At 51.4% G+C, this 21920-nt stretch overlaps 5 protein-coding genes across 5 annotated transcripts; 3 read left to right on the forward strand and 2 right to left on the reverse strand.

Moving 5' to 3' along the window:
- Positions 1 to 3030: 3030 nt before the first annotated feature.
- LOC311191348 (olfactory receptor 5AP2-like) lies at positions 3031 to 4029 on the forward strand (the record flags this gene model as incomplete). The annotated part of the gene is made up of 1 exon (XM_084263506.1): positions 3031 to 4029. The coding sequence occupies one exon, from the start codon at positions 3031 to 3033 to the stop codon at positions 4027 to 4029; it is 999 nt and encodes a 332-aa protein (XP_084119632.1).
- Positions 4030 to 8451: 4422 nt separating this feature from the next.
- LOC311191094 (olfactory receptor 8I2-like) lies at positions 8452 to 9402 on the forward strand (the record flags this gene model as incomplete). The annotated part of the gene is made up of 1 exon (XM_084263192.1): positions 8452 to 9402. The coding sequence occupies one exon, from the start codon at positions 8452 to 8454 to the stop codon at positions 9400 to 9402; it is 951 nt and encodes a 316-aa protein (XP_084119318.1).
- A 3437-nt stretch (positions 9403 to 12839) lies between these two features.
- On the reverse strand, positions 12840 to 14515 carry LOC311191095 (olfactory receptor 5J3-like; the record flags this gene model as incomplete). Its single annotated transcript, XM_084263193.1, has 2 exons — positions 12840 to 13860; positions 14499 to 14515. 2 exons carry the CDS (start codon positions 14513 to 14515, stop codon positions 12840 to 12842), a joined length of 1038 nt encoding a protein of 345 aa, XP_084119319.1.
- A 1896-nt stretch (positions 14516 to 16411) lies between these two features.
- On the reverse strand, positions 16412 to 19209 carry FEN1 (flap structure-specific endonuclease 1). Its single transcript, XM_084263505.1, has 2 exons — positions 19186 to 19209; positions 16412 to 18394 (listed from the first exon to the last, which is right to left on the reverse strand). Exon 2 carries the CDS (start codon positions 18391 to 18393, stop codon positions 17245 to 17247), a length of 1149 nt encoding a protein of 382 aa, XP_084119631.1. The 5' UTR covers position 18394; positions 19186 to 19209; the 3' UTR covers positions 16412 to 17244.
- A 115-nt stretch (positions 19210 to 19324) lies between these two features.
- On the forward strand, positions 19325 to 21052 carry TMEM258 (transmembrane protein 258). The gene is made up of 4 exons (XM_084262890.1): positions 19325 to 19379; positions 20157 to 20266; positions 20357 to 20530; positions 20906 to 21052. Exons 1-3 carry the CDS (start codon positions 19377 to 19379, stop codon positions 20481 to 20483), a joined length of 240 nt encoding a protein of 79 aa, XP_084119016.1. The 5' UTR covers positions 19325 to 19376; the 3' UTR covers positions 20484 to 20530; positions 20906 to 21052.
- Positions 21053 to 21920: the final 868 nt, after the last annotated feature.

Raw genomic sequence — 21920 nt, forward strand, 5'->3', positions numbered from 1 at the left:
CACTCTGCTTTATGGGTAATTTGTCTTTTAATTGGGCTGGGCTAACCCCCAATTATTAGATAATTCCTGGTATTTTTAACTTATTACCCCCTACTGATTCAATGAGTCGGGCTTTTTGAGGCATCACTATGTCATTTCCCACAGACCCACAGGTCCATTTTCCGAACCCATCCCCACAGCACCTCTTTACCCCCAACAAAACCACCCCTCATTTTATTATAAAGGCAAATGCAAAGATCTGAACTTTTATCCCACATAGGTGAAGAAATTGCACTTTTTTGTTGTTCATTTACGTAAACTGTGTCCACCACTTCCTGAATAATCCCAGGTGAGCCCCCTCAGTGCTCCTGGGTCCAGAATGAAATGGATGAGGCTGCTTAATATAGTTACCCGGTTCCCAGGTGAGCATGAGGGGTTCATCCTTGTGGCCTTCATGGGGAAGGAACCCACACTTGGCTATGAAATGCTGTGTGCTAGGTGGATAAAACTGGGGTAATTCCTCACTATTTGAGGGGTTTTTTTGAGCAGAGGAAGAGGCGACTCGTCCTTCCCTGGAAGGAACTGCAGCTGGTGGAGCCCTCTCTTGTCTTCCAGAGAAAAGGTATGGGGAGAGTTTCTGATTGAAAAAGAAAGGTGGGCACACCAAAATGGAAAGTAAAGCTTTTTCTTTTTTTTTTTCTTTTTTTTTTTTTTTTTTTGGCTTTTTCTTAACTCCATTCTAAACATAAATGTAAATTGAAAATAGGGAGTGCTGGATTGCCACAAACTACCTTTGGGACTTTCTGTTTAGGATGTATGAAGCTATTAAAGGCAACATTTTGGGGCCGGTATTGTTCCAATAACACCTCCTGGTGTCATTTATTTTAAAAGCCCATTGGCCACATCTTAACGGGGCAGTGGAGGGTCTTGGGACCCCTCCGGGCTCGGCTGGGGCCAGCCCTCACTTGGTCTGACAGCTCCCTGGAGGCTAACGTGTTATTCCCTGACCTGTTTTACCCCCAGCTCTGTGAATACATCAGAAAGCAAAGCTCTGGAAGCATGGGTAGATGTGGCATGGGAGAAGACACAATGTACCTTTCCAGCTGGAGCAGGGAGCAGCCGTCACTACGAAAAATCTCTTCACTGTGCCCAAGAGCAAAGCACAATAAATTCCGTGCTGGGAAAAATCCCACTTCATCTCGCAGCATCCACAGGATCCCCAGGATTTGTGGTGGGCTGCACTCCCCTGCTCTGCCCTGTGGAACCAGAAGGATGCTGGAGGTGTGAGCATGGGGGTGCTTTTGCTTCACGCCTTGAGCCATCCCATTACTGGGGCTTTCCTGACTGGGTCATTTGGGCTGTGAAATTCTTAAAACACCAAACTATGTGTTGTAGCTCTATGGATCTGGCACCTTGTCCTCCTTCCCTCACCAAGGTTCTGAGGATGACCCTCATCAGGAGAGCAGGTTAATAACTGTCTAACCAGGAAGACACGCTGCAAGGCTCTGCTTGGCTGTATCTCCTATCCATAACATCACAAGTTAAATCTTGGAAAATACAAATGAAAGGCTGCTTGGCTAGTCCTGGGGCAGCTTGTTGGAAGGGCTTGAACTGGCTTGCCCAAGAGATGCAAGGGCTCGTGGAATTTGAGGAGGCGTCACAAATGAACGTTCCTTTTCCCCAGGAGGACAAGGATAAATATTTGGAGGTTTGCTGGCAGTTACTTGGCAAAGCGTGGACCAACCACCTGGCTGTCAGGGTGAATGATGCCGAATCCAAGGCAGCAGTGACGGGCTTTTAATTTAATTTATCTCCATCCCAGTCAGTACCTTCAAGCTGGAAGGAGATGCAGGACATAGCAGACAGCTATCATGCATGGCATGCATTACATATCTCCTGGTGTACATCCTGGTCATTCCTGCGCCTTGGATCGCTCCACGCAAAGCAGCTGGCTTGTTAATTAAGGAAAAGGAAGGGTGAAATTCAGGTCTGTTCTCCAACGGCTGTAGATGTCTGCATGGAGGCAGGTGGATGCTGCCTCTGGGGAAGGATTCAGCTCCAGACCCAAACAGCTCGATTTTCATTACTTGTAACTCATCTCCCAGCGCAACGCGGATGTCTCAGATGCCTCTTTGCCTCCGGCATCTGTACGTGGGCAGTGAAAACCGGCTCTAAATCCCCATTAATAACACTGGGACATCAGGCACGTTGCTCACAGGACATCTGAAATGACACATCTGGATCTGGAGGTGAACCTCACCCCTTCAGCAAAGGGTCGTCAAAGAATTACGATGTGTTAAACCTGGATCTGTCTGTCAGACGCCAGGCATCGTGCACTCTTGTGTTGCTCTCTGGTGTGACTGTCAAGAGATGATTAATGTTATCCAGGAAAAATCAATATTTGTTTATTCTATCTGTCATGCAGTGTGATTTTTAGGAGCTGCTGGTTTCTCCCTGGTGAGCAGAAAGAGCATGTCTGAATTTATCTTTTATGTCCAAGCCAGGTATCCTGTTTAAAGTGAAGTGAGGCGAGGCAAACCCTGGCTTTTATTACTGCACCATCCACGAGGAAAATTTGTGCTGAAGAAAGTCACGTTTACCAGTGCTTTTGCCTAGAAGAGGACTTCCTGGGACATGGAGAGCAGTTATTTACTCCTCATGTACTCACACTACACTGGGAGCATTTGGAAGATGAGAAATAAACATCATTGTCCTGTGAGTTACTGTGGAACCATGGACTTGAGAGGAGCTGTGGGAGCCATGCTGCTTATTTAGGTTTCATTGTTGTAGGATATTGCCCTCCTTCCTTGTCCTAAAATATCCACCCACTTCCAAGTGTGGTACTGGTGGTTGTGTGCCCTTATCTAAGGTTGAGTGGGGAGACTGGCCTCAGCAACTCAAGGTTTTTCTCTCTCAAAGGGAGTTTACTTTCTGTTGACTTAAAGTGACAAAAATAGTGCTTGATAGACAAAAATTGATGTTCTTAACATTATTGGTACAGGCTATTAAGTGTTTCTGTCTGAAAGACATAGAACTGCTTATATATTCAATATGCTTGAAGGTAATTATACATTTGCACCCGAGTTTATCCTCCTGGGCTTCACCAACCAGGAAGATCTGCAAGTGACATGCTTTGTCTTATTCCTTGTCATCTATGTGGTCACTCTAATAGGAAATCTGGGAGTAATTATATTAATCAAAATCGATTCGTGCCTACACACCCCCATGTACTTCTTCCTAAGCCACTTGTCTCTCCTGGATGTCTGCTACTCCTCCACCATCATCCCTCAAACCTTGGTGAATTTTTTGGTGGAGAAGAAAACAATTTCCTTCATTAGGTGTGCCACTCAGCTCTTCTCCTTTGCGACCTGTGCCACTGCCGAGTGCTACGTGCTGGCTGCCATGGCGTATGATCGTTACAATGCCATTTGTAACCCTCTGCTCTACTCCACAGTCATGTCCCAGAGGCTTTGCACTGGGATGCTGGCTGGTGCCTACTTAGCCGGCGTGATCAGCTCCACCATCCACACGGTTTCCATATTTCGTCTCCCGTTCTGTCAATCCAAGAGGATCAATCACTTCTTCTGTGATGGACCACCACTGATAGCCCTCTCCTGCTCTGACACCCATGTCAATGAGGCGATGGTTTCTGCTGTGGTTGGGTTCAATGTGCTAAGCACCACGGTCTTCATCCTAGTCTCCTACTTGTCCATCCTCTCCACCATCTTGCGGATGCGATCCACAGCCGGCTGGCACAAAGCCTTCTCCACTTGTGCCTCTCACTTGGTCTCCATTGCTTTGTACTACGGCAGCTCCCTCTTCATGTACATGCACCCAAGCTCCAGACACTCCTTGGAGCATGACAAGGTGGTCTCTGTACTGTATTCCATTGCAGTTCCCATGCTGAACCCGCTCATCTACAGCCTAAGGAACACAGACATGAAGAACGCCATGAGGAAAGTTAAAGGTAGAGTCCTCTCCTCCTTTTCCTTCCGCAGCTCCTGGTCAGCTGAAAGGAGAGGACTACCCTGCTGTGGTGAGAAGGGTTGATATTGCACCTTCAAGAAGCAGGGACTGAGTACACTTGGGAGCAGGATACCTGGAAAAGACGTTTCTCCTTGAATCCAGGCTAGAAAAGACAGGACTGTCCCTGTCTGCAGCCCGAGACCTGGCAGTGACAGTGTGTTGGGCAGAAAGTTATCATCCGAAGCAGAATGTGATTTAAAATAAATATTATTTATTATTTAAATATGATTTTAAAATAACCATCATCTTAATTTCAGGCTTCAGGGAGCAAAAGGGAGAATGCAGGTGTTGACTTTGCCCTGTCAACATCAACCCAGCCAGTGTCCCATCTCTCGTGGTTTATATTAACGAATGTCCTCAGGTGTTGATTTCTAATGCATTTCTCATGTTGGAAGGTTGTTAACTGAATGTTCCAGAGCTTTAGGTCTAGGCCATGACATGAGGTCGCATGAAATGATGCTGTGACAGTGTGTTGGCTGTCAACATGTGCATGGTAAACAGGCACAAGTCATATTTGTGCCTCTGTTCGACCATGAATGTAACTAGGTGTGTAAAGGGACAGAGTGCTGGTGGACAGGATGATCTTGGATCTTCCTTTGCCCTGAACAGCCAAGGTGCTGGTGGTCTGGGGTCACTTTATGACAGGGATGGAGCAAGTGCAGTACTGAGCTGTCTGGATCTGGGAGCTCAAGCTCCATTATTCGCCCCACAGACTCCCACCCTACCTGAGCAGGTATCCTTAGTGGATTATTTTGCCTCCCATGTGGTTTCTTTTTTAGAATCATCTTCAAAAATTCTTTTTCTTGTTGTTATTGTCCTAAAGGTGAGTGACAGTTAACTTTTGCCTCCTCTGTTTTGTTGCTTACCCCATTTCACAAGCATTTAGCTTTTCAGTTTTAGCCCAGTACTGAGCAGGGTGTGGTGGTTCAGCCCCAGACAGTGGAGATGCAGACAGAGCCTCCATGGGGTGGGATAAGGTCAGCTTACTGACAAAAATCACCATGAATGTAGAACAATAATGGCCAGTTATGTTCACACCCAGTGCTAACACAGAGTACCTTACTGACCTGACGATTACAGAGTGCTGCCTGAGGGCAGGGACTGCCTGACCAACCCAATGCCCCAGCCACACTCAGACTGTCCTGGAGGCAACAAGCCTCTGCCCTTGCCTGACCAGCTGCTTTTATGGGGTGGTGAGGAAACAGCCTAGGCTGACTCTGCTCACCTGGGCTGACTCGGCTCACCTGGGCTGTCTCAGCTCACCTGAGCTGGCTGCTTGGGGAGGTGAACTCTGGCCTGGCCAGAACCAGGACACAAGGGAAGAAAGAAATTAAACACTATGGATAAATCCTTTCCTCCTCACTTCCAGTGCATCTCCAGGACTAATAGTCTGGTGCTTTCCAGCACCAGAAAACCAAACCTACACCAAAATCACCTAAAACTACCTAAATACTTTCCCATCTCAGTTCCCTATGCTTTCATAGCTCGGTATCCTCTTCCACCTCCCCATTCTTTGTGTTTTGTAAGGGACTGGGACACGGTCAGTACAGAATATTTGTAGTAATTTTTATAACACCTCTTCCAGAAACCTTCAGGAAATACCAGCGCTCGGGATTCATCAAAATAAATATGGTAGATCTGGATTAATTCTGTTGTATCTTCAAAGCAGCCGTGTGATGCTTTTGGGCGTACGCTGAGCGGGCCGTGCAGGCACAAGTGAAGTGTATGGAAGTAAAGAGGGTGGCTGGAGAGGAATCCTTCTGGCCATGCTCAAACTGTTGATGCAGTGGATGCTCTGTTAGGTTTGTTTTCGACATCCCCCAGTGCTACATCAGTCATCAGATCTCCTTGTTGGGAGCAAAGGGCCTTTTCTTTTTTATTTTTTTCTTTTCTTTTTTTTGTTGGTTTTTTTTTTTTCAGTAGACAGTTTGATAAATAAAACCAAACCGCCTTGGGCTTGTCTTTCTGCAAGGTAAGGTGGTGCCATGGGAAACCCCAGCAGGTCCCTAGAGGAGATGTGGTCTGGAGGTGTTTGGCACAGCCAGAAAGGTTTCTGGGAGGTGGAGCATTAAAAGGGGCTTTTGCTGAGCAGATCAAAATAATTACCAGCTGAAGGAGGGTCTTGAGGGAGAGCAGACTGCACAAACATCACACTTCATCCAGGGTAAAACTCATCTGGCCAGCCAGCCTGGGAAACCTGCTCCCGAGCATCTGCCCTCCTCCCATGGCTTTGACCCATCGGGTGGGCTTCTCACAGAGCTGCAGCACCCCATCGACCAGCACCAGGTAAAAAGGGGTTTGGTGTTTCCAGTTGGGTGACCCTTGCCTGGCTGCCTTGGTTTTAAGTGTGGTGGTATGAGAAGACCCAATTTGGAGCTTGCTGCCCTATCTGTTATCCCTTAACCTGCATCACAGTGCACAAAACCTGCAACATGTCATGCAGCAATTTGCTTCCACTGGGACCCAATTGGTTTCTCTCTTCAGCTGTTTCTATATATCATACGGCAAAAAAACACATCAATATTGCTCAGAGCCTGAGAAAACCTACACCAGCCCCTCGGTGGGGTGGCTGGGCTTAGTGTAATAAGTTACAAGCAGCAGATTGGTTTTTAAAATTTTGTGTTACAGTGCTAAAGTTTTGGGGTGTTTCTTTTTTTTTTTTTTTTTTTTTTTAAATTTCTGCATTCAAATGATCAATTGGAAATCCTTTAAAAAAACCCCAAACCTCTAATTAGTACCTGTGGTTTGTTCACATGGCTGAACAGCAGCCAGCTTCCCACACTCCTGTTGAGATGAGAAGAAAATTGACAATAAAAGCTTCCACTCTGTGGCATCCTGCAGCATGGGCTCAAGCTCAGAAGCAGCTTCCTCTGTGCTTGGCAAGATTTGAAATATTTTTAATGTAAAATAGTTTATTTAATATATAAATATATATATATATAGGTATAAAGTAGTTAGTATGTTCTTAACTTTGAAGCTGTTTAAGATTTGGCTGTCCTCTTCAGGGCTGAAAGTTCACTCTGACCATCCATTCCATGGATGGAAACATGCACCTCTCAGACAGAATCCTTTTAACCCCAGTGATGAAATTGTGGTCAGCAGAGAAAAACATGTGCTTCAAGGGTACCAGGCACCCAGACAGAGCTACAACTTCATCTTCATTACAAAACCATAGAATCACTAGGTTGGAAAAGACCTTTGAGATCATCGAGTCCAACTGTTCCTGTCCTGTACTAAACCGTACCACTAAGTACCTCATCTATCTGTCTTTTAAACACACTCAGGGATGGTGACTCAACCCCCTCCCTGGGCAGCCTATGCCACATCCCCATAACTCTTTCAGTGAAAATTTTTTTCCTAACATAACATTTTCTTCCTAACAGACCGATGTTACCAACCAAAGTTGGCCGAAAGGACCTGAGGTCAGGAGAATAAAGTGAGTGGCACTGGGGCTTAATCTCCCCCTTCACTTCATCCTTCTGTACTTTTATTAATTCAGGCTGTTCGTGGGTAGTGGATGTTGTTTCGTGGCCAGGGTGTACTGGTGCAGCTGCAGATAAAGGGAAACCATCTGTGATCTCCCAAGAGTATCCATGGTGTGAACCCCAGTGCCCAAGCTGGAAGTTTGTTTGGAAAAACATGCTCCTGATCCCACCTACAGCTGATTTAGAGACACCTCAGCTGGGAGGTAGACATCCATAGCTACATCTTCCATCAGATAATTCAGTTGCAGAGGGACTGAAAGTGGAAAACTGGAATATCCCAAGCCAAAGCTTTAAAAATGTTGGTTTATATATTTGATATATTTAAAAACTGTTAGGTGGATACTCGAGTTGGTGGTAGCTCGCTGTAATCACAGCAGTGCCGCTGCTTTACCCCTCGCCCAGCACAACCACGGGATTTTCTTCAAAACCAGATAAATTTAGAAATTAAAAAACAAAAAAAACCAAACCCACCACAAAACAAACAAGTAAAAGCCCCCAAAATTTCAAGTGCATGGCTTTGTTTTCATGATGAAAGGGCTGCACCAGAACTAACGAGACCGCTGATTCAGTCTGAAAAAAAAATACAATCTTTAAGATTTGCAGAAATCATTGATGAGAATTTGAATCTCTTTTCCACATTGTGGAATGTACTTATTTGACTTTTTACACTTGAGTAAATATTTAGGTATTTCTTAGTGTATTGTTAGTACAATGCATGCAAATCATGGAAAAATAATTCTCTTTTAATATCTGAGTGCATAATTATCTCCTTCGCCTCTGGTTTTGAAGCTTGGGCTAAAGGCAAGCTTCTAAAGATTTATACCACTTTTCTAAATACTTATCCCAGTTTCCACTGCAGTTATTTTATGGATTAAATGCCGACGCTTCCACAGTATTTCCCTCCTAGGGATCCATTTCAATGATTCATTTTATTGCTGTCCAAATTCATCTTATAGAAGCGATGGATGGAGAAAACCTCACTGTTTTGTCCAGCTTCGTCCTCCTGGGTTTCTCCCAGGTCCCAGAGCTACAAACCACCATATTCACAATTACCTTGGCCCTCTATGTTTTAATGGTGCTGGGGAACCTGATGATGATCCTGCTAATCAGTGTCGACCCCCGGCTGCACACCCCCATGTATTTCTTCCTGAAACACTTATCTCTCATAGATTTTGGCCTTTCCTCTGCTATTATCCCAAAGGCGCTGGAGACCTTCCTACTGGGGAGAAGCCACATCTCTTTTTTGGGCTGCTTTGCCCAAATATATTTTTATCTTGCTCTGATCATCTGTGAGTGCTTCCTCCTTGGGGTGATGGCTTATGACCGGTACACGGCTGTGTGCAAGCCGCTCTTTTATGCCACGACCATGTCCAGGGCACGTTGCTGTGGTGTGATGGTGCTGGTGTACACCACGGGCTTCCTCACCTCCCTGGTGCACACTATCCTGGCCGGGCGGCTGTCCTTCTGCCGAGCCAGGAGCATCAACCACTTCTTCTGCGAGCTGCCCACCCTCCTACAGCTCTCCTGCTCTGACACCCACACAAATGAGATCTTACAGGTTTTCCACGCGGGGCTTAACATTGTGGGCTCTGTCCTGATGATCCTGGTTTCCTACACCTACATCCTCCACACCATCCTGCAGACCCCTTTGGCCAGCAGAAGGTTTAAAGCTTTGTCTACCTGCACCTCCCACCTGACTGCAATCACCATCTTCTATGTGCCAGGAACATTCACCTACGTCCAGGCTTGCAAGGCGTGCTCGCAAGATCAGGCAAAGCTGGTTTCATTGTGCTACACCATCCTGACCCCCACCCTCAACCCCCTCATCTACAGCCTGAGGAACAAGGATGTAAAGGAGGCCCTGCGGAGGTTATGGGTGCAGAAGCTGGTGCCATGTCTGTCCAGGCTTTGAAAATGCATTTGCAGCTCTTCAGTACTTGGGAGGTGCCTCCAGCTTTGGAGCCCTCAACACAAGGAGGACATGGACCTATTGTAGCATGTTCAGAGGAGGGACACAAAAATGTTCCAAAGGCTGAGCACCTCTCCTATGAAGACAGACTGAGAGAGTTGGGCTGGTTCAGCCTGGAGAGAGAAAGCTCTTGTGGGGGACTTTACAGCGGCCTTCCAGTCCCTGAAAGGTGCCTATAAGAAAGCTGGGGAAGAACTGTTCCCGAGGGCATGGAGCAATAGGACAGGGAGTGGTTTTAAACTAGAAAAGGGGATATTTAGGTTGGGTATTAGGAAAAAGTTCTTCGATAGGAGGGTGGTGAGACACTGACACAGGTTGCCCAGGGAGGTGGTGGAGCACCCATCCCTGGAGACATTCAAGGTCAGGCTTGATGGGGCTCTGAGCGACCTGACCTAGTGAAGATGTCCCTGCTCACTGCAGAGGGGCTGGACTAGATGGCCTTTAAAGTCCCTTCCAACCCAACCCAACATTCTGTGATTCTATGAATATGTGTTATTGGTCATTAGTGGTCCTCCTACAGATAAGGAAATCACACAGCAAGTAGAGGCTATGGAGAATGAGCATAACAAATTGTCCTCTTCAAACAACTTCAGTTTATTTTAATCATGGCATGAGCCTTCAGTAATTAATCAAAATAATTGTCCACATTTTCCTAGGGAAACTGAAACAGCGGCACGACGATTTGTGCCTAAGTTGGGTAAAAAGAAAACGTTGCCCCCAGAAAGGCAGCTCAACTTGGAGACAAACAGCTACTAATGTTTCCATGGCCCGCTTGATAATAATTTTTCCCAATCAAGCGCGAAGAACTGAGGATGTGTTAAAGTCAGTGGTATGTGCAGAACTGTGATGTGGCCCAGACCCTCTGAATTTTGCTAGAAGCATTATTAAATCTGCTCTGATGGAGGCTTTGCTGGGACAGGCATCAGTGAGGTCTCCTTTGTGAAGGCTGCAAGTGGGGAATAGCAGTTGTCTGCAGAAGAAGGGGCTAGGAAGGTGTGCAGGATACTGCCGGAGGTGATCCTGACCCGAGGATTGTTTACCCAATGTCAGTGACCTGGCGATAGCAGGGCGGAATGTCACCATCCAGACAAAGGTCCAGCTGTGACTTCAGGTGCAATTTCTGACAATATCATAGCAGAGCCATCAGAAAGGACAAAGCTGTGGTGTTGGCTCCAGGGACCTGGAGCTGTGCTGTTGCACACGCATGTTAGCACATTGCCGGGAAGTCTGTCCCAACCAAAAATCTTCCTGGGGTGTGTTGCCTTTAAATCTACTAGTCCTTTTGCTTTTGGATGACCAGTGGCTTTCTGTGGCCACTGGATTGAGCTATGGCTCTTCTGAATGTCATCACATTGCTGAGGCAGAAGATGCTCTAAAGAAACAGTAGACCAAGGGCTTTTAACATTTAGTCTCGACAAACCTTTCATGTTTAATGAACCATACAATTTCTGTAAGAACATGTAGCTTGTATAACAACAAAGTGAATAAATATTATGTTTTAAAATAAGCATCTTTGCAAACCATGGCCTTCCCAGAAGAGCTGCAATGAATAATGAATGACTGCAATGGACACCGATTAAAACTGGTGAAGGAGCTCATCGCTCCTTTCTTCTCCCTCCTTCCATCCCCTGTGCAAAGGGCTACAGCAGAGAAGGCTGGGTATGGTGCTGCAGGTTTGTTTAGGGCACCAGGTGGGAAAAAAAAAAACCAACATTTCCCTTGTCTCTGAGACCTTGCCATGGCCAGCATGACCTGGAACCTCCACCCACACCCTCTGCCCAGGGCAGTATTTCACCTCAGCCCTGGGTCTTTGGTTATATTCAGAGTTGTGCTTGGTCCTGGTCTGGACCTACCCTTCAGCTTTCCTGGCTGAAATTTGGCTGTTGGGAGCTGGTGCTGTGCTTGGGCACTGTGGGACAGTGCCTTGCGTCACAGTGCCTCGTGTCATGGGGCACAGCCCTGCGGTCAGCTCTGGGTTTGCCTTCCTTTAGGGGGTGGTGGGTCCTCACTGTCCCCAAAGCCACGCTGTGCCATGCAAACAGCATGAACCAGCCACAGAGTGAAGCGAGACCCTCCAGTGCCCAAGCACAGCAGGCTGTTGGGAAAGGTGTCATAACGATCTCCCCCACAACACCCCCCAAACCCCCCATTTTGCTGTGGCTTCTTAGGAAAGGTGGCCCCTGCTTGGCTTCACACTATGGGTGGATTTTGTTTTACCCCGTGTCTGGCATCCGCACACAGACTGTCACACCAGAGTTAAAAGGAAAAAGCCAGGGCTACGGGTATCCCAATGCAGAGGGGTGCTCAGGTCGTCACCTCTGTGGCCATCCAAAGAAACGGTGCTACGAGTGTTTCTCCTTTATTTTAGCTATGGAAACACCCACCATGTGGGCTAACTCGGATGCGGTCACGTGCACACAAACATTTAGTGACAGATGACCCCTCCCTGCTGTCTCTGCAGGGACCTGGCAGCCCAGATCTCACTGCTCAAGGTCTCCAACAGGTTGCAGTCACTTGTCTCTGCTCTGGAGACCATGAGATTCTGAAGCATCCCTTGGTGGGACCTTCTCAGCTACAGAGCTGTTTGGGGAAGAGTTGGGTGCGTGTGTTGTGGGGGGGGTGTGTGTGTGTGTGTGTGTGTAAATATCCTCTTATAACCCCACCATGACAAGAAAATAGGGGGAAACCCTTTCTCCATAGCTAGTTAGATTTGATCACGTTGAACTCCTTCCCAAGGGGGAGAAACAACACTCCCAGGTGTTGCTTCTCCTCCTGAAGCAGCTGTAAGATGCAGGTCTCTCCCCCAGAACAAGTTGTTTGGCTGAGCTGGATGTCCCGCTGCCGTAGGAAGCAAGATGCAGGTGGGTGGCTGAGCATGCTCAGGCAGAGACAAGCCAGTGCTGGACGTGCAAGCCCCTGGGGAGCTGGGCAGGACACCATTCAGGTAGAAGTCCCCTCCAGGTCTGGAGGCAAAGCAGTGGAGGTTTTTCAGCACTGACACAGGTATCCTGCCTCTTAACATCTCAATGTCTTCTGATGGTTGATGTTCTGGTGTGGTTTTTCTGCCTACACCTGCCCAAAAGCCTCCAGCTCTCTTCGAACTTGGCTTTGGAGGAGTCATCCCTTGATCAGTGTGGCTCCTGAAGAAGCTGAGCTTAAGAGGGGAACCCCAAACCAGCTTATTTTTACCAGCTCCTACAGTACTAAGTAATTTCCCTGAAGAACCAAGAGATGACAAGGAAACGTTTCCCAGAGGCCCGTAATGATGGGACGTTTGGTAACACCGAGTGTCAGCAGGTTTTAAAGCACGCTTAGAATTTGCTGTAACCCCTTCTGTAAATCCAGGAGGTTCTTGACTCCTCCAGACAGCTGCCATAAGACTATCCAAAAGGAGGAGCAGCAGGAGGTTTATCAGCTGGCACCAGTTTGGTCAGCAGGCAACTTGCAAAAACGTTATTGGCTGCCATTACTCTAAGCGTCTCCTTGACCTCCTTGTTCCTCAGGCTGTAGATCAGAGGGTTCAGCATAGGGACAATGAGGGTATAAAACACGGCGGTGATTTTCTCCATCTCCAGGGAGTACTTGGAGCCTGGTTGCATGTGGCTCAGCCCTGCAGGGACGTAGAACAAGGCGACGGTCAGGAGGTGGGCGGCACAGGTGGAGAAGGCTTTGTGCCTTCCTTTGGCAGACCTAATCCTCAGGATGGAGAAGAGGATGTATGCATAAGAGATGATGATGATGAAGAGCACGGACATGGAAATGGTCCCATTGAAGGTGACAAGCAAAATCTCACTGAGGTGGTCATCAGAGCAGATGAGTTTCAGCAGAGGGTTAGTGTCACAGAAGTAATGATTGATGACATTGGGTCCGCAAAAAGGCAACGGGAGCAAGCAACACGTCTGGATGAGTGAGTTCAAAATCCCCCCAATGTATGACCCAGCCACCAGCTGAACGCAGACGCTCTTGGACATGGAAACAGCGTAGAGCAGTGGGTTGCAGATGGCTACGTAGCGGTCGTACGCCATCACGGCCAGCAAGAACACCTCTGTGGTCACAAACACAAGGAAAAAGAAATGCTGGGCAAGGCAGGCGACGTAAGAAACGTGTTTCTTTTCCACCAAGAAGCCAATAAGCAGCTTTGGAGAAAAGACGGAGGAGTAGCAAAGATCAACAAGAGAGAGATTGCAGAGGAAGAAGTACATGGGGGTGTGCAGCCGGGGGGTTGCCTTTATCAGTGCCATCAGCCCAAGATTGCCCGTCAGGGTGACAAGATAAATCGTTAAGAAGATCAGGAAGAGAGGGACCTGCAGCTTGGGCTCGCTTGTCAGTCCTAGGAGGATGAACTGGGTCACCACGGTGTGGTTGCCTTGAGCCGTATCGCTGAACTTCCCAATAGCATGCCTGATGGAGGGAGGAGAAACAATCAGAGTGAAGTGGGGAAGAACGGTCGCATCCTGCCATCAGCAAACACTTCCTTAGCCTGCTCCTTGAAAGTGCAAAGCTTGGATACCTGGAAGAACATTTGACTGCACTTAGATGCTCAGCAAATTCTCCCAGGTAGAGCTATTCATTTGAAACCTCTCTGAAATGGCAATTTTTCCTTACTCTCTCTAATCATGAGGCTAGATAAGTAATTGGGGGGGGATGTCCCTTTAAAAAAAACCCCATCCAAACAACCCCGACATTGAATGACAAAAAATATGCATGATTGAATGAGCATAAAGGTTTCCTCATGAGCTGAGCCCTGTGAATGCTCCCAGGCTACAGGACAAGAGCACAGCCCTGCTCTTGCCTTCCACCTACTGTCCCTGCTCAGCTTATGTGAGTCCAGGGTAGTAGAGCAGCTTTTCAGAGGTTTTATCACCATAAGATGGTGACATGTACTCAGAAACCCTGAAGATAATGCCTAGAAATTAAGGCATGGAAAACTATACAGTTTGGGTATGTTTTGCTAACAAGCTTTTGCCCCAAATCAGTAAAATTTGAATGATGTGGGGTTTAACTGCATCCCAGACTAATCAGTCCCACCTGATTCTTACCCAGCACCCGGCTGCATCTCTCTGTGGTTTGCAGGCAACCCACACGCGTTGTCCGAAGGCAGAAAGAAGACATGGGCTCTGTTTGCCTCCAGCCTTTGGATCCCAGAGGAGGGAAGCGGCACCTTACAGCCAGGACGCTCCAAAGCAAGACCAGCTCCATCAGCAAGACCAGCTCTGTCAGGGAGACCAGTGGTGCGGCACCAGCCTTTTGACCGGGGCGGGTGACGACGCTGTCCCAAAGGGCTCACGCAGGGGAACAGCTTCTGGGTTTATTTACTTCTTTGACCCTCATTGCTAAAAATCCCTGAGGTGAATCTTTGCTGAGCAAAGAGCTTCCCGCCAGCCACGGCGGGGATCATTAGAAACTCTCAGCAGAGCCAGGGAGATGTTTGGGCTCGATCCAGTCACCCGTCACAGCTCACAAACCTTCCCCTGCCCAGTGCCGATGTGGAATGGGCCATGGGTGGGAAAGGCGCCACAGGAGCAAGCTAAATCCTGTTGAATGGGATGCTGGGGTTGGGAATTAATTGTACCCGAGGTTCACTAGAGCAATGATACCCACTTAAAGGTTGTTTCTTTGCCTGCATGCCCTGACAAAACAGCCGGCAGCAAGCTTTGTTCCTTCACGTGAACAAAAGGCAAGTGGAAAGGCACCAAACCTCCTTACCAACATTCCATCACCTGCCTCGTGCCTCCCAGCTACCTGTGGCACCACAGTGACAACAATGACGTGAGGAACTAAATGCTCTTCGGGTTGGAAGAGGAGGGCAGGCTGCAGGGCTGAAGAGCATGGGGGTGGGATGAAGATGGTACACTTGCAGGGCTTCTCCCTGCTGCTGTTTCCTTCCTTGCTGTAAGTGCTTGCCTGACACACACCCCCCCGTATTAATTAGACCTTTCATCCCCTCACGTGTCACTGTAGTCTTGCACATGGTCACATAAAGGTATTCCCGGATAAAACCAGGACTAATGCAACCAGGAAGCTCCCATTAGGACGGATCACAGATTGAAACTGAAGAAAACACAGATCAAGGCAGCCCCGTCCCGGTTTTAGTTTGGCTTTACTGCATTTTGAAATGAAATAATGGAGGTGCTGAAATATGGGCAGATAAAATGAGCCAGTCCGAGTCCCGGGCGAGTGCCAGGTAACAATCCTGGCAACGTGATGGGAATACGTACGGCAACCCAGTTTCACCAACAGCTTGTTGCAGGAAAGAGCGCATTGGAAAAGATAAGCACCTTCATCACTGGAATGGCAGGACTGCTACTGTCATCGGAGATGGCAAGAAGTTGCTTACACTGAGGACAATGTGCACCAAGGACACCGGCCACAGCTGCCTTCCCTCCTTTGAAGGACCCAGGCTTCCTCTTGCCAAAGTATCTCTAGCTTAAGGCTGGGAATTAAGTTTAAGCCCCCGCCCTGCAAGACCAACCAGCTCAGGGAAGCAGACTTGCAAGTTTTGGGTGGCCCTTCCCACACACACAACCAGTTGCATGAGGCAGAAGCAGCTCCAGGTGCTGCCACCACCGTCTGTCACCCCGTACTTACGAAAATTTCTGAGGTGCCTTAAAAGTCGGGATTATTTTAACACCACTAAGAGAACCCCCCTGTGCAACAAGCCCATCTTATTTCAGATCTCAGCAGAGAGCTGACCCACAGATCTCTGGAGACCTTTTGATACCTAAAAAAAACCCCAACCAATTAACACCAGGAGTAAAACTCACATTGTCTGTATTCAGGCCCCTGTGTCATCTACTGGCTGTTGTCACAGCCACATTTCCCTTTGAAAGTGGGATTTCTCCTCACCTGCACAGCCCTCAGCACCGAGGTTCCAGCCACCCCTCCAGAGAACAAGAAACGTCATGTTTGCATATGAACTTTATTCTGAAATCAGAACTCAGCACATCAAGGCTACAGAAAATACAGAATAAAATAAGGGGGGAAAATAAAAACCCAACAAAAGCGAGGCACTACCATTTTTCTACTCTGCCCAGGACCTGTCTGTGTGTACAACGTGCAAGGATACCTCACAAACTGGGGAGTGAAGAGGCTTCTGCTCCAGGTTTAATGGCCTTTTGCTTTTTGGAACCCAGGAGCAAAATTCAGGTTCAGGGAGCTGCAGACTCAGCTCAGCTCATCCTTGGTTTATGTGCTAAAGGCAGGGCAGAACTTCGCTGGAACCGGGATTACAACCAAAGAAAAGCGACCGCAGTAAGGGAAGGAAGACCCCAGACCCAATCCTCACTAAAGGGAGAGGTTTCCCTTGTTATTTCAGCTCCAGCTCACCTTCCACTCACCTCTCCCCAGTTTCTCCTTCAGCCCACTGCACCTTTTGGGTGGGCTGTTGGGCACAAACCTGTCTGTCATTTGCACCCAGGTTGCTCTCAAGGCAGAGAGGGTGTTTGTGAAGAGCACCCCCCCTCAGTTCCACAGCCCCAGTACCACCTCTGGTCCCTGTGGTCTCCTCAGCAAGAGGCCCAAACCGATGAACACAACTTCCCAGTTCCTCACACCCCCAGCACCACAGTCGTTCCAGCTCTCCCTCTCCTCATAGGTTACTACTACTGTGCAGGAGGACGCTTATCCGAGTCACTAACCTAGCCGTTGTCGGGAAGCACCGCAGCAGTGTCCTTCCTAGCACTAACAAGCAGGACAGAAAGACCGTTGGTTGTAAGCCTACAATTCCCAGCCGAGTGTAAACAAGCACAACACAATCCCAGGGACCTGTCAGGCAGCCGGATGGGGCTATTTTCCCTTCTTGGTCTTTGAGGCGGCGGCGTTGCTGGTCTTGGCTTTCTTCTTTGCTGACCCCTTGGTCTCTGGCTCTTTGCGCTTGGCTGATGTGATGGAGCCCGTCACCTTGAAGAAGTCGTCCAGCCGGCCCTGCGTGCTGCCCTGACGGCTTTTGTTCAGCCTCTTCACCCCGTTTCGGATCCTCTCTTCGTTGAACTGTTTCTCTACGCACATGAACTGGACAAGCTGCTCTTCATTCGGCTCAGTCCACTTCAGCTCAACCGAGTCAGGGTTGACCACGTCAGGCTCTAGAAAGAGCTTCTGGGCCTCTTTGTGCAACCAGTTCTCAGGCAGAGGGTACTTCTTGGTGTCTATCTGCTGAACGATCTTCTCGATGGTTTTGTGCTCCTTGATGAGCTCGACGGCGCGCTTGGGCCCGATGCCGCGGATGCTCTCGCAGTAGTCGCAGCCCAGGAGGATACACAGATCCACAAACTGCTCCCAGGTCAGGCCTAGATCCTGCAGAATACGATTCAGGTGGAACTCCTGGATGGGCAGCTTCTTTGTCTCGCTGGCAGTAAGGTGCCGCATCAGTACGGGACTGCCGAAGGTCAGGCAATCCATATCTTCTGTGGCAGCCGCATAGACCTTCCCAGCCTTCACCAGGGTAGCGCAGCTGGCTTCGGCCTCCCCCGGCGCCTCCACGTAGGGGATGCCCATCAGCGTTAGTAACTTCTTGCACTCGTCGGTGTGCTGCTGGGTCACCTTGACCAGCCTCTTGCTGTACTTCTCGATGCTGACCTCCTCTCCGGCCTCCTGAGCCTCCTGCAGGTGTTTCTCGGCCTCGGCCCGCCGCTCAGTCCGCTTCGCCAGCTCCCCCGACTTCAGCTGGGGGGGCTTGCCGTCAAAGACGTACACCGGCTTGATGCCGTTCTCCACCATGCGGATGGTCCGGTAGAACATGCCCATCAGGTGGCTCGTGGTCTCGCCCTCCTCGTTCTGGAGGACTTCAGCTCCCTGCCGCACGGCGATCAGGAACTGGTAGATGCTCATGGAGGCATCTATAGCGACCTTCCGGCCGAAGTAGGACTTGATGTCATTCTCCCGGATGGCCCCAGGAGCCACATCGGCAATAAGCTTGGCCAGGCCGTGAATTCCCATCCTGGGGAACAGAAAAGGGGACACTGGGATCAACCTCTGCCCTCATACGTGGTGCTAGGGGGAGCTGGGGGTTAACAGCTGGGCCACGGTGTGCAGGCTAAAGGGAGGCGGCTGCTTCCCCTACAAACTGTTACTCCCATGCACTGCAGCCCCAGCCCACCATCATACCCCTTCCTGCTGCTGTGCCCCCTGCTCCCAACTTCTCCCAGTTCAGCCCCTCACCCTTCCCCAGCCCCACCATTACACCTGCCCAGAGACCACCACACACCCCATTGCCTCCTCACTGCTTCCCAGCTCTGCCATCACCTCTCCTGGCAGTGGCCTCCCCAGCAAGGCCCTTCACTCCTCTTCCCGCTTCCCCCAGCGAGCCATTACTCGTCCCCTTCCATCATTCCTGCCGCAGCCTCTGCCGACCCCCCTCAGGAGCCCGCCCGTTGTCTTCCCCGTCCTCCCAGCCCTGCCGTTATCCACCCTGTCCTCCGCCTCCCAGCCCCGCCGTTATTTCCCCCACCCGCCCATTCCACCACCGCCTCTCCCGGCCCGCAGGCACCCACCCCAGGCCCGCCTCAGCCGCCATTAACCGGCTCCTTCTTCCCGCCTCAGCCCCTCCAGCCGCCATTATCGCCCCGGCCCGTCTCAGATACTGACGCCTCTCACAGCCGCCATTATTGCCCCCCCCGGCCCGGCCCGGCCCGCTTTAACCACCGGCACCTCCCCCCCTGCCGCCCGCCACCCCCCCCCCCCCGCAGCCCGCCCCGCCCGACCCCCTCCGCCTCCCGGCGCCGCCATTACCCCGCCGCTCGAGCCCGTCGCCGCTCCCGCGCTCCGCCGCAATGCCCGCCGGGAGCCGCCGGAGCCAATAGCGAGCGGCTCCCACTCACTCCGCGTATCAACCCCGGTATGCCCCGCTCCCACTTCCGCTTCCGCTAGGGGCGGGCGGCGGCGGGACTGGAGGCGACGTGTCGAAGCGGGGACCGGGCGACATGGTGAGGCTGGGAGCCGGGGCAGCGGGAGCCGGGGGGTCGGGGAGGCGGGGGAGCGGGAGCCTGGGGGTCAGGGAGCCGGGGGAGCGGGAGCCGAGGGGTCGGGGAGCTGGGGGAGCGGGAGCCGGGGGGTCGGGGAGCCTAGGGGTCAGGGAGCCGGGAGAGCTGAGGGGTCGGGGAGCTGGGGGAGCGGGAGCCGAGGGGTCCGGGAGCTGGGGGAGCGGGAGCCGAGGGGTCCGGGAGCTGGGGGAGCGGGAGCCGAGGGGTCCGGGAGCGGGGGGAGCGGGAGCTGAGGGGTGCGGGAGCCGAGGGGTCCGGGAGCAGGGGGAGCGGGAGCCGGGGGGTCAGGGAGCCGGGGGGTCAGGGAGCCGGGGGGATTGGGAGCCGGGGGGATTGGGAGCCGGGGGGAGCGGGAGCCGAGGGGTCAGGGAGCCGAGGGGTCAGGGAGCCGGGGGAGCGGGAGCCGAGGGGTCGGGGAGCCGGGGGGTCAGGGAGCCGGGGGGATTGGGAGCCGAGGGGTCAGGGAGCCGAGGGGTCAGGGAGCCGAGGGGTCAGGGAGCCGAGGGGTCAGGGAGCCGGGGGGTCAGGGAGCCGGGGGGTCAGGGAGCCGGGGGGTCAGGGAGCCGGGGGGTCAGGGAGCCGGGGGAGCGGGAGCCGAGGGGTCGGGGAGCCGGGGGAGCGAGAGCCGGGGCATCAGGAGCTGGAACAGTGGTCAGGAGCTGTCCGAGGCCCGTCCCCATCCTGCCGCCCGGTGGTGCTGCTCACCTTGTGTCCCTGCAGGAGCTGGAGGCGATGAGCAGATACACCAGCCCGGTGAACCCGGCCGTCTTCCCGCACCTCACCGTGGTGCTGCTGGCCATCGGCATGTTCTTCACTGCCTGGTTCTTCGTGTATCCTCGGGCTGGCGGCGGGAGGGGAGTGGGCGGGGGGTGCCCTCACCTGGCTCTGCCTCCGTTACAGCCTTAACCCCTGGGCTGCAGCTATGAGGTGACATCCACCAAGTACACGCGGGATATCTACAAGGAGCTGTTGATCTCGCTGGTGGCTTCGCTCTTCATGGGCTTTGGCGTCCTCTTCCTGCTCCTCTGGGTCGGTATCTATGTGTGAGGCCCCAGGCGGAGGAGCACGGATACTGCCCTGCGATCCCCATGGCCGTAAGCTTCCCGTAGCCTTACCGCTCTGCACGTGTCGGGGTGGGGGGATGCTGGAAGTGTAGCCCCGTGAGTAGACCTTTCCAGAGGGCAGGACAGAGCTGTGGCACACACAAGGCTGTGTCCTCCTTGTTACAACAGCAGCTCTGGGGCTTAAGCATTGCAGCTACCTGAGCTGCATGTCAACCCTTGGGTAGCTTAGCCAGAGGGTGCTTCTGTGCCTGTCGCTTAACCATAGGCATCCCTGGCTGAGGCAGCAGGAACTGTGTGTGCTGGGTGCTGTCCAGTGCTCTGCAGCTTTAGGAGCAGCAGAGCCCAGACCCGGCATGCCCCTGGGGGGTGCTGTCTCACCAACCTCCATCTCTCCTTTGGTTCTAGGTGGGAGACCCTGCAGAACCTCCTTTTGTATTTCTTTTGTACTTCAACAGTAAAGCCCGTAGCAGGTGCTGGCTGCGCTCCTAGCAAGTGACTTCTGCCAGCACAGCGAACCAGACCTGAATAAAACTGGCTCTGTGATGCACCTGCCTCTGAGCTCCTGGTCTGTCTTTTGGGTGGGACTTTTGTGGGGGGTTTTGTCTCACTTGCCTTTTCCAGACCTCCTTGACAGCAGCACAAGACCCACGTGCCTTGGGATGGGCCCTGTGTTTCATGTAGATTTCCACAGCTCTGTACACCTGCTCTGGGCTTGGTGCCGCCAGACTCTAGATCAGAGCTTCCCACTTCCTGCCAAGCCTGCTTTCATGTCCCTCAGAAGCACGGGATTCTAGGGGTTGGAAGGGACCTCCAGAGATCGAGTCCAACCCCCCTGCCGAAGCAGGTTCTCTAGGACAGGTCGCACAGGTTGGTGTCCAGACGGGGCTGGAATATCTCCAGAGAAGGAGACTCCACACCCCCCTGGGCAGCCTGTCCCAGGGCTCCCTCACCCTCACCCTCACCCTGAAGAAGTTCTTCCACATGTTGATGTGGAACTTCCTGTGCTCCAGCTTGAGGCCATCGCCCCTTGTCCTGTCCCCAGAGCCTACTGAGAAGAGGCTGGCCATTTCCCCCTGTGTCCCACACTTCAGATATTGATAACCATTGATCAGATCCCCTCTCAGGCTTCTTTTCTCCAGGCTGAACAGCCCCAGCTCACTCAGCCTTTCTTTGTAGGGGAGATGCTCCAGGCCCTTAATCACCCTTTTCTGGAATCTCTCCAGGAGATCCCTGGCTTTTTAATACCAGGGAGCCCAGAGCTGGACACAATACTCCAGGTGAGGCTTGACCAGGGCAGAGTTACTATTGCATCCCCTCACCCTCTTTTTGCAAGGCCAGCTCTTGGCCCGAGCCAGCAGCTTTGGGCTTTGGCAGCACTTGTGGCCCCTTGTGAAGCCAGGTCCCACTCTCCAGCCAGGCT

This window comes from Gallinula chloropus, assembly GCF_964237585.1.
Source record: "Gallinula chloropus genome assembly, chromosome: 4".
NCBI classification, from domain to species: domain Eukaryota; kingdom Metazoa; phylum Chordata; class Aves; order Gruiformes; family Rallidae; genus Gallinula; species Gallinula chloropus.

Bases quoted from the DNA above. Each gene is read 5' to 3' on its own strand.
- TMEM258 (XM_084262890.1), top strand. The intron at 20,267-20,356 runs GTATCCTCGGGC...CCTGGGCTGCAG, and splicing joins TTCACTGCCTGGTTCTTCGT to CTATGAGGTGACATCCACCA.
- FEN1 (XM_084263505.1), bottom strand. From the start codon at position 18,393: ATGGGAATTCACGGCCTGGCCAAGCTTATTGCCGATGTGGCTCCTGGG.